At 37.3% G+C, this 11062-nt stretch overlaps 3 protein-coding genes across 3 annotated transcripts in view; all 3 read right to left on the reverse strand.

Annotated features, from left to right (window-relative positions):
• LOC103457305 (uncharacterized) overlaps nt 1-1329 on the reverse strand; it is a 2712-nt gene extending 1383 nt beyond the window's left edge. Inside the window, exons 1-3 of the mRNA XM_008397346.2 lie at nt 1058-1329; nt 493-816; nt 119-400 (exon numbers count right to left, since the gene is read on the reverse strand). Of these exons, the coding sequence (XP_008395568.1) occupies nt 119-400; nt 493-816; nt 1058-1118 (667 nt within the window). The 5' untranslated portion in view covers nt 1119-1329. The remainder of the gene's footprint in view (nt 1-118; nt 401-492; nt 817-1057) is intronic.
• Nucleotides 1330-1710: 381 nt separating this feature from the next.
• On the reverse strand, nt 1711-5191 carry LOC103457216 (uncharacterized). The gene is made up of 7 exons (XM_008397182.2): nt 4796-5191; nt 4107-4206; nt 3609-3932; nt 3217-3495; nt 2979-3110; nt 2800-2889; nt 1711-2626 (listed from the first exon to the last, which is right to left on the reverse strand). Exons 2-7 carry the CDS (start codon nt 4165-4167, stop codon nt 2595-2597), a joined length of 918 nt encoding a protein of 305 aa, XP_008395404.1. The 5' UTR covers nt 4168-4206; nt 4796-5191; the 3' UTR covers nt 1711-2594.
• Nucleotides 5192-5196: 5 nt separating this feature from the next.
• Nucleotides 5197-7574, reverse strand: LOC103457303 (uncharacterized). Its single transcript, XM_008397344.2, has 6 exons — nt 7503-7574; nt 7093-7413; nt 6575-6991; nt 6404-6499; nt 6056-6078; nt 5197-5965 (listed from the first exon to the last, which is right to left on the reverse strand). Exons 1-6 carry the CDS (start codon nt 7558-7560, stop codon nt 5903-5905), a joined length of 978 nt encoding a protein of 325 aa, XP_008395566.2. The 5' UTR covers nt 7561-7574; the 3' UTR covers nt 5197-5902.
• Nucleotides 7575-11062: the final 3488 nt, after the last annotated feature.

The following is an 11062-nucleotide window of genomic DNA, read 5'->3' on the forward strand; positions in this document are numbered from 1 at the left end:
TTGAATTTTTATCAGAGAAAATACAATAAAAACAGAAAAGGAAACAATTCAGTGTCATAATGTAACTTCATATTGTTAAATTATTGTTTTCAAACTGAGTTYATGAAAATATTCTCACCTGTGTTTCYACCAGAGGACTGAATCCTGAAGTCAAACAGCTGCTCTTTGTTAGTGTGAATATTTGTAACKTTACACTTTAACACTTCAGGAGATTTTACCTTCCAGTTTCTGTCAGATGCTGGAATCGTTACAGTATCAGAGCAGGACTGATCTGGTTCCTCCGTGTCTGACAACATTTCCTCTCYACCGTCATTCAGCCACTCCACTGTGTGTCTGCAGCGGTTAAAGTCCGTCACAGAGCAGGTTAGGATGATTCTATCCTTCTGTTTCCATTTAACCACTGAAAAGACAAAAATAGCTTTATCATTTTCTTSTAATGTTTTAGTTTGTGGTTTGACATTTTGTTCTGAAAAACATAATGGAAATACTCACTGTGAACAACAGACAGAATCATGTAAAAGTCTGGTCCTTGCTGTCCGTTTATAAACGGTCTGCAGACGTACTGACCAGCATCCTCCACTGAGACGTTCTTCATAACCAGAGAACAGTTTGGTTTAACCTTCAGTCTGTCTGATTTWGCTGCTGCAGCTTCACGTATCTGTCCTTTTTCAAACAGTGTTATTGATCTTCTGTTATTACTGAACATCCAGGTGACGCTCTGACAGTGATCACTACTATAGATCACATCACCACAAGGCAAAGTCACTTTATCACCAACTCTGACTGCTGAGTACAGAACCTGACCAGCTGCTGCTGCTGAGAGAAAAACAGGAAAATAATAAAATMAATCTTCTGTTCTCTGGTCTCTTTGGTCTGAGATCATCAGTCTGCACACAGAAAACAACTAAATAACTAACTAAATAAACACTCATAAAAATTCACCAGCTGCCAAGTCACAATAAACATGGCAGCTCTTACAGTTAAGGAGCTATTTTTAGATTTAGTTCTTATTAAAACAGTTTTAAATTACTTTAAAAATTGCTTATAATGTTCCTACCTCTTAAGTAAAGCATCAGCGTTAGAAATACAGATGTTTGTGTCTCTCTAGCAGTGATCATCGCTCCTCTCCGTCTCTCTTGACTCTCAGAAACGACTGAGAGTCTAAAGAAGTAAGAGGGGAAATATGAGGATCTGTGGTTAGTGAGGCGTCACCTGCTCATCATGACTTCACTCTCTGTCCGTCTGAACTTTGTTTGTTCTTTTTGGGGTTTTTTAATCTCTGCAAAAAAACAACAAAAAAACTAATGACTGCAGTCATCACTTGGATTATATTTCCAAGCTTTGTTGTCCAGCTTTGTGTTTTTTCCATACAAACTAATATATCTTAAAAACAACTCYGACTTCATCTGTGGTCAGCGAGGTGTTAGTTTCACTAAGCMGCCGAAGCTATGAATAAAACTACGTTTTTTCTGCCACACATCAGGATGAATTTGACATTAAACATCATGAGGTGCAGGATGTTGTTGATGAGGTGTTAGTTTCAGAGCTGATCTAAGTGTCTCAACATTAGCAGCACCTGGTTTGCTCTGGTGATTCTTTTTTTAGGATTTAATCTTCCACATGTCTGACGTTGTTGAAACTCAGCAGCCATTTTCTTCTCAAAGTGTGAAACTATAAGAGTTTAAAGATACAATAAAACATCTACAGATGTGGCGCATAAACCTTCAATTTTATTTAAGAATATTTAACAAAACAAGTTATATTTAATTAATAAAACAATGTATCACATACACTATGAGTCTTCATGCTTGTCTCCACTAGAGGGCTMCAGTGAGCAGCGATGGTTCAAACTGATCCTCTGTTTCTATTTAGATTTATYTGGATTAAAGCTGTTTTCATGTTTCTTCTTCAAGCAGAAAATTATTTATTTGACTTATTAAACAATATCTAATGCTACCTATTCACTGATATTACAGTAGAGCCCGTCTGGACCGACGGTAGCAGAAATATTCACAGTGATTTGTGTCAARCCAGGAATCTCACACAATACAGCAAAAATACAGACAAATATGATTAAAATGAACCGAAATGTAACAAATCATGTCTCACATAAACTTATTTTGCACATTTACCTCAGTTACTTGTTTTTCCTCACWGCTGTACCCAACTTCTTGTTCAGTGATCAGCTGACCTGCTGAAGGTTTGTTTTCCAATGTATCTAGTTTCACCTTCCTCCTACTTACATCTGGGTGATTTTATTACTTTACTGTTAAAAGCTTTAATTTAATTGAGAAATGTGTCGCTCTTCTCTGTAAACTTTGTAGATTATTTGGTTTCTTTTCTTCCTACTTGCTGAACGGAGCCTCGTCTGTCACAGCCGTATTTTTTAAACGTTATTCTGAATGAGACAACATTTAAAGGAGTGATTGTTTAGGTTATTTTTGTCCTAAAGATCAATAATAATCAGCTTTACTTGAATGGCATGTTCTCTCGTATTTCTCATCTCGAAAAATGACAAAAAGAAATCGACCTCTGTGACACATTTTCCTTTTTTTCACCAGAAATGGATGAAAAATAACAATGTAAGGATTTAATCATTCACTCATTTCACTTTCTTCTTCTTTTCCTGAAAAGGAGAAAAACATTTAGGTTCAGTTTTTAGCTGTCAAAACCTCATTTCTCTGTTTTCTAACAAACAGGAACATTTTAAATAACTCTCTTGACTTGATTATTTATTTAGTTTTTGTTCTTTTCAATCAAACATTTACATCAAGACGAATTAAGAAATTAAGTTTTCACCTTCAGTTCTCGTCCATCTGATTATCGCCACAACAGTTCCTATCATCGCTGCCAAACACAGAGGACGGATAACGAGCGACCAAACCCATCCTGATGGAAGAATTATTATAGATACAATAATTGATCAGCATAAAGGATAAAACATTCAGGCTCTGGGCTTCAAACGATTCAGTTTCTACCTGGAGTTTTTGACAAATTGACATTTGTGGATGAATTAATTGCCCTAGACGTCCATTTGTTTGATTCTTCTGTTGTGGCTGTTATTATGCTGTCTGGTTGTGTTGTGGTCATTTTAGCTGCTGACTCTTTATCTGAAGAAAAAGTAAATACATTTCTTATCTTTCAGTGTTAGATTAACTATAACAGAACTGTTTGCTTCAATCCAGATCCTTAAATTATCGTTTTATCGTTTCTGACCTGTTTTCCCAGATGACTGACTCCTGTAGGTGACCAGCTGCACGTTGTGAGTGTATTTATGTGTAACTTTACACTTTAAGTTTTCAGATGAATTTAGATTCCAGTTTCTGTCAGATGCTGGAATCGTCACAGTGTCAGAGCAGGACTGATCTGGTTCCTCCACGTCTGACAACATTTCCTCTCCACCGTCATTCAGCCACTCCACTGTGTGTCTGCAGTCGATATACTCCACCACAGAGCAGGTTAGGATGAGTTTATCTCTCCGTTTCTGTTGAACCACTGATGAAAACAGACGTCAGAGACAAACGTAGAAAAAGAAGAAAAAGTACTTTTATCATTTTTGTGCTTATATTTTAGGCTGTTGTAGTAAAAATGACAACGTAAATACTTACTGTGAATAACGGACAGATAAATATTGACGTCGTTTGATTCTTGCTGTCCGTTTATAAACCGTCTGTAGGTGTAAAGCCCGACATCCTCCACTGAGACGTTCTTCAGAACCAGAGAACAGCCTGATGTAACCGTCAGTCTGTCTGATTTTGCTGCTGCAGCTTCACAGATCTGCCCTTTTTCAAACAGTGTTATTGATCTTTTATCACTGAACATCCAGGTGATGCTGTCACATTGATTTCTGGTGCAGATCACATTTCCACAAGGCAAAGTGACTTCATCACCAACTCTGCCTGTCAGGAACAGATCCTGTCCAGCTGCTGCAGCTGAGAGGAAGAAAAAAAAATCACTCTGCTGCTTCCTGTTACTGTGAGGATCATTTTCAACATCTGTGCTTAAAAATTCAGTTTCTGCCAAGTCACAAAAAATAACTAATTAACAAATCATATTTAGAGGCAGCTTTACATCATTTCTGTTGTTTTGATTTTTAAATTGCTTACCTGTTAAGTAAAGCATCAGCGTTAGAAATACAGATGTTTGTGTCTCTCTGGCAGTGATCATCGCTCCTCTCTGTCTCTCCTGTCAGAAACGACTGAGAGTCTAAAGAGGTAAGAGGTGAAATATGAGAATCTGTGGTTAGTGAGGCGTCACCTGCTCATCATGACTTCACTCTGTCTCACAAATTAGTTTTTCTCTTAATCCCGTCCCGCTTTTTCGTTTGTTTTCTACTTCTTTAAGGTTTATTGCAGAACAAAACAGATAATTGTAATTCTGAAAGTTCATCTGAAGTATTCTTGGTGTATTTAGAGTTAAGATGTTTCCACTCTGAAGTGCTACAGCGCCCTCTGCTGATTCAGGAAAAATAATCATTTTTCAACAATACTGCTTTTTTTTTGTTAATTTAGTTCATATTAACTTTTTTTTAGTTAAATTGAATTAATTGTTTATTTTGTTGCTTAAACAACAACATCACACTGTGGGATGTCGACTCCTTGATCTCTGTAGTCTTTTCACAATTAACAACATTCAACAAAATAGATTCGTAAAAGTCATTTTTTGATGAGTTCAAACTGAGGACAGTTCATTCTTAGGTCATTGGCTTCTTTGAACAAATTTAAAGTCGGGTATTTGACGTGTGGGTGTATTAATAAATAGTGTTGTTAGGCGGTTTGACGTCATGGAATATAACCTGCTGTTTATTTGTGGTGAGCAGTTTGTTGGTTTCTGTCAGCATCTCCGTTTCTGAAACGATGGGAACAGAAGTAAACATCAGATCTGGTGGATTCTTCAGTTTTAATTTAAGCTCTAACATCCTCCACAGTGGTGGAAACAATCAGCTGTCATTTCACACTTTCAGTGCGTCGGATCACACTGTTCAATATGCCTGTTTTCCAGACAACATGCACCGGGTTGTTTCAGGAGATCATTTACTTGGCAGATAGTAGTAAAGGTAAAAGGGGCAGTATTATTTATTTTCCAGGCACATAGTGTCGTTTATTGCACAGTCAATAACTACGCTACATTCGGCTTTTATAAAAATGTTATATACATCATCAAACATAACTTAAAATAAATTTGGCTTCCCAATTTGACACCTTGAAATTGGGCCTCTGTCTCTTTAAGAAGTTCCGACTCTTTCCGACACTCTTCAGCATGTTGTCACTGCGATGTCTTTCTTTTATGCCTTTTTACATCCGACAGAAGCATTGAATGGATAAGTAGTTTGTATGATGAGCTCCTCAGATCCACAGCTCCACCAAGTGTTTGCTAAATGCTGCTGCCGCTAGTCTGAAGGAACTGAATGAGGAAGGCCAGAGCGTTCAGGTCGCTGTGGTTCGGTATTTTACTTTTGTTGGGTCGGCTGCAGCCATACAACCGATCCGTACCAGACCATTCCTCGGCTCGGTTCAGTTAGAGGCTCAGGATAAACGTAGGAGATGTTTCCCACCATCACCATCTTCAAAACTCAGAGAAAATTTAGAATTAATGAGTAACACCAACATTTAATTTCCCTTTGGGATTAAAAAAGTATTTTGTATTGAATTGAATTGAATTGGTTGAGGTGCAGCTCCTGCCATCACAGTGCAGTCCATTGATTTGGGGTCAACAATCATGAGACATAGTAGGACTCCACAGTTGTTGTTGCACAATTATGATGCAGCTTTAGGGTTTTGGGTTTAACTCCACATTCCCAGTGAGAATCCAACCGGCGGTGGAAACGCTCGTCTGAATACGTTGTTTTTCACTGCTGGCTTCAGTGAGGAACTTCAGCAGTCGGTCCGAATCTTAAAGGGAGTTATGATGAGGCCTCTTTATTGTTTTCATACGTCACTTTGTCGTCATCTTCTTTGTTTGGTTTCTTTGAAACAAAACAGCACAATTTGTACTATTTCAACACAAACTAGGCAACATTTTCTATAAATAAATTACTATTAATTGCATGACTCACTTGTTCCAGCTGTGTTCTGCATTCTGAAGTATAATCAGAAAAGAGAATAATGTTCAGTTTCCGGCATAAAAATCAAACTTAGAGGCATATATCACATGTTATCAGAAATATTGATACTCAGTTGTATATCAGGGTCTGATCCACCACACCAGCTACAGCCATGAAATTCATTATTTTAGAGCAAAAATTTTGTTTTCTGCTTTACCAAATATGCACGATGCGTTTACAACATTGTTGTATTTTTAATGACTGTAGACCCAAAACAGATGGATTTTATTTAAATAAAAAAGACGCACACAGACATTGGATGGATGGAAGTATAAAAACGTAACGTGTGAATTTTCTTACCTTTAGTTTTTGCCCACATGTTGACTGCAACAACCAATATTAGGAGAGCTGCCAAACACACAGTCACAATGATGCATCTTAAAAAATAGATGAAATCTGAAATAATAAAAAAAGATCCCATCAGAACAGAATGAATACATTCATTTAAAGAAGATATATCAAATATGTCACCTTGTTGCTTTGAATACTTCCTGTTGTCTGTTGCTTTGCCTCTGAGACTCGTCCACTTCCTGCTGATGGATGTTGTTGCTATAGCGACTGTTGGTTTTCTTGTGGTCAGTAAAGTTGGTGTGTTTGTTGTTGTTGTTGCATCTTCCTCCTCCTCATCGGACTGAGGCCTGAAGCTGAACAGCTGAACCTCTCCAGTGGTTTTACTCGTCACTTTGCATTTCAGTAACTCATAAATATTTGACTTCTGATTGAAGAGAGATGCTGTAAATGTCACAGTGGCCCTGCAGGAATATGATAACACCTCCACACCTGAGGGCATTTTCTGGTCATACACCCACTCCACTGTGTGAGTGCAGTAGTTATGTTCCTGTACAGAGCAGCGCAAGCTGACGTCACCATGAAACTCCTGTTCACTCACTGCAAAAGAGTCACAATAGAGAGGAAAAGAGAGAATATGTCCAAGTTATTATTGCTCTTTATGTTGATGTAACAAGCATATCTTATATAAAAACACTCACCTCTAATGACAGACACATCAACCAGAGAGTCTTGTAAATCTTGACTTGCTAGCAGGTTTTGTTTGCAGGTGTAAAGTCCAGCATCCTGAAGTGTGATCGTCTTTATAACCAGAGAGCAGTTCGCTGTTAAACTCAGTCTGCCGGATTTAGTTGTTGCATCTTTGTTCATCTGCCCATTTTCAAAAATGGTTCCTTCCTGCATAAAGTTTCTGTACGTCCACGTCGTCCTGTCACAGGTTTTCTGATCTTTTCTCAGATTTTCACAAGGCAAAGTTATTTTGTCACCTGCTTGGACGGTGAAGAAGGATGAAGGTTGCCCCTCTGGTGGTGAAAAATATTCAGAATAAAAACTTTCAAGAATTGCAAACACATCAGACAGGAGTACTGTAGCCAATCAAAGTGATTCCTACCTGGAAAATGGAACAGAATCATCAATAAAGGTCCAATAATCGACCCGAATCGAGTCATTGTTCTCTGCTCTGTTGTCGTGGTCAGATGTTAAAATGGCTTCATCAGGAAGATGGAAACGTGCCGTGTGGTTGGTGAGGCGTCACTTCCTCACAGTTCACACTTTGTGCTTCACACTCGCCTCTGACACAATAATGAACATTTATTTCATGTTTTAAAACAAAAGTCTGACATTTTCACTGTAATTATTTATCTAATAGTTTTTAGGGTATGTTTAAGTGCTATCTTTGTTGTTTTTTTGTCATTTTATTTTGTTTTATTTTGATCAGTTTAATGTCCAGCTGCATTCGAGGCGTTTAGTCAGCTGCTAGATGCAGAGGGGGTTAACTAAGTGTTAGTTTCGAAACTCGGTACCAGCAGCAGCCGCAGGTTTTCCACTGTGTGCAAATAAAACAGGAAATAAAATGTTATTAGTGTGGTTACAAAAATCAGCAAGACAAAACAGGCTTTAATGTCATTGAAATATGAGATAAAGATAAATTATTTTTCCCACAGAAGGTTTCAAATTTCTATGAAACTGAAAAGCTACTTTTTATTCTACCTGTTCAAGCCGGAAGGATATATGAAATATTATTTTTAGTTTTAAGTGCAGAGGTGTTCTTGTTTCCGTTTCCTATTGTGATCAGTCACAGATTGGTCACAGTGTCACCCACTGCTCAGCCTGAGATCTGCTCCGTGTTGCGGCCTTCGGTCGTCAGGCTGGTTTATGCTACATGCATCATGTAGTTTCCAGGCACATTGTGTCATTTCATAGCACAAACAAGTTACCATGGAAATGCTGGACCGTATTTTCCACACTATAAGGTGCACTGCATTGAAAGGTGCATAGAATAGACACTACAGGAGAGGCTGGAGTTACATTATGCATCCACTAGATGGAGCTGCACTAAAGGGAATGTCAACAAAACAGTCCGACTTCGGTCGGCAAGGAGAGCCTTCCTGAGCCGGGGCGGCCGGACGATGGTCACTGTTCTCCGTTCGCGCACAGCATGTTGGTGGAGAACATGGTGCTACATGACCTGCAGACGACCTCATGATCAGGTTGGTAGGTAGATAGGTCAGTCAAACTTTATTAATAGATTACCAACCAGCGTTCTGACAACTACCCAGCATGCAACCGTGCGCTTCTTCTTCTACGGGTTAAAATGAAGTCGGCGGCTGCTTAATGTAGTTGCTAGACCTGTTGTGGCTCAATATTGGTCCATGTATAAGGTGCACCGGATTATAAGGCGCACTGTCGGCTTTTGAGGAAATTGAAGGTTTTTAGGTGCCTTATAATGCGGAAAATACAATCCATATAAAAAACAACTTAAAAGTTATCACTTCACATCTGTCATCTGTCTCTTTAAGAACTTTCACTCTGTCCAGCACTTCAGTACGTCATCATAACATCGCTTCTCCATTGGTGCCGTTTACAACTGTTCTAAGGAGCGTTGTAGTTTTTATACTAAGCTCAGCAGAGACGCAGTTCCACCAGGTGTTTGCTAATTGCTGCTGCCGCTAGTCTGGTGGGGCAGTATGGGGAAAACGGGGGAAGGGTTGTGGGGTGGATTTAAAGAGGTTAAACATGTTATCAGCTAATTAGCACACCTGTTGCTCATCTATCCATCAGGCTCCCCTGCTGATAGAATCTCCTCTTTTCTAACTTCTCTGTTTCATCCCCAGTTTATTTACCTCTAGCTGCCTGACATGATTTTTTTCCCTTTGAGTTTCGTCTTTATGAATTATTATACTGTTTTTTGTAAAGTTTTGTTCTTCAACAAATAATCATTTCATTTCATTCTGTTGTCTTCATGTCTGATGAGCTTCGCAACATAAGAATCACATCAGAAATTCTCTCTGAAGACATTTTCCAAGCTGCAGAATAAAACTGGCTTTACTCCACTGGCTTAGCAGGAAATCAACAAACATAAATCAGGACTTGCAGTTATTTTGCAGCCATCAAATATTCAGCTGATGGCTGCAGAAAGCTTTTTCATAAGATTCAGCTGGGAAAGAAGTAATTTAAGCTTTAGGTTGTTTAATGGTTCCAGCGTGATAAAATAGTAATCCGGTAAAATAAATAACAGTCTACAGTAAATAAAATCTATACCCATAAGAGCATGAACTTATTAAAATAAGATACTTTTTGCACGGTTTCTCCTTAAAACACATTTATACATGTACAATTTAAATAAATATGCATTATTTACTCTCAATGTGCATTAAATATCATAATTTATTTTTAGAACTTTGTCGTTTCTATAAGTATCTTATTGTTACTGTTTGTAAAATTTAGAGCATATATGCCTTAATATGTTCTTCCTTCTAAGTATTTGGAACAAATCAGAATTTGCACCTCATTTATTTTTTACAGTGTAACTATTATTCTTGACCACCAGATGGGGGTGTAGTTCTTAAAGCATTTTAGCAGCTTTTAATTTATAACTGTACAGTTTTAAAATAGTACGTTTTATTTAGGCTCATTGTGCTTTGTTTAAATTTGTACCTGAACATCTTTTAAAATACTTCAAAAATTTCTATGATTTTCGGAAATTTACAACATTTAATTTCTTAGAGCTTATGTAATAATTTTTTAATTTCATACAAAGTAATTATTATACTCCACCACCAGATGGGGGTGTCATCCTTAAATTTTAACATCTCCCGATTCAATGATGAACAATTTTAATATTAAATAAGCTTTATTTACTCTCAATGTGCATTAATTTTGCCCAAGAAAATTTTGAAAATGGATCAAAACGCTGAAATTTTTAATGAATTCCTGAAATTTTTGAGCAATTTCTTGATTCGTTTCTTTGAATTTCATAGTATGTAATAATTATTCTCCACCACCAGGTGGGGGTGTCGTCCTTACATTTCAACAGCTCTTAATTCAAAGGTGTATAAAATGCTAAATATGCTTATTTACGCTCTGTGCATTTGTTGAATGTCCTATAAAAGTTATAACTTTGGAATTTCTATTGATTTAAAAATTTAAAAGCAGTTAAATTTTACAGTATATTTTATTTTTCTTCCTTATCCGCAGTTGGAGGAAAAAAGGATTTGAGCAATGGTCACATTAAAATGTTGTTAATATAATCAATATAGTAATATTATACAATATAATCTTTGCTGTCCAGCAGTTACAAGTCAATTACAAGTGATCCGTATGTAAATACACCTGTCGATTTAAGGGTTAATAAGCGATTTATTTAGTATAAAACCCTAATTTCTAAATCTTTACCTGTGAGATCAGAAGTATTGATGACTCTCTGCTTAGCAACTAATCTCCAACCAGATTGAAAAGGGAGTAAAATCTAATTGTTTGCCTACAGATGGGCTAACAAGTCGGGTTAATCTTGTCAAACCTTTTCCTGTCACGTCATCTCTAACTTTCCACCACAATCATGTTGGCGGTCACCATATGTTAGGTTTTAAAAACTTTGTACATTCGTTTATTAACAGCTAGAATAAAGTATTCGTGTGTGCAGGGCGTACAGGAATATGAGTCAGTCAGAAA

This window comes from Poecilia reticulata, linkage group LG21 (assembly GCF_000633615.1).
Source record: "Poecilia reticulata strain Guanapo linkage group LG21, Guppy_female_1.0+MT, whole genome shotgun sequence".
In the NCBI taxonomy this organism is placed as follows: Eukaryota; Metazoa; Chordata; class Actinopteri; order Cyprinodontiformes; family Poeciliidae; genus Poecilia; species Poecilia reticulata.

Coding starts and splice junctions, on each gene's coding strand:
- LOC103457216 (XM_008397182.2), bottom strand. CDS start 4,167: ATGATCACTGCCAGAGAGACACAAACATCTGTATTTCTAACGCTGATG. Junction 3,496..3,608: donor TTATCTGTCCGTTATTCACA/GTAAGTATTTAC, acceptor TGTTTTCATCAG/TGGTTCAACAGAAACGGAGA. Junction 2,627..2,799: donor CAGATGGACGAGAACTGAAG/GTGAAAACTTAA, acceptor TCTCCTTTTCAG/GAAAAGAAGAAGAAAGTGAA.
- LOC103457303 (XM_008397344.2), bottom strand. CDS start 7,560: ATGACTCGATTCGGGTCGATTATTGGACCTTTATTGATGATTCTGTTC. Junction 6,992..7,092: donor TGATGTGTCTGTCATTAGAG/GTGAGTGTTTTT, acceptor ACTCTTTTGCAG/TGAGTGAACAGGAGTTTCAT. Junction 6,500..6,574: donor GAAGTATTCAAAGCAACAAG/GTGACATATTTG, acceptor TTATTATTTCAG/ATTTCATCTATTTTTTAAGA.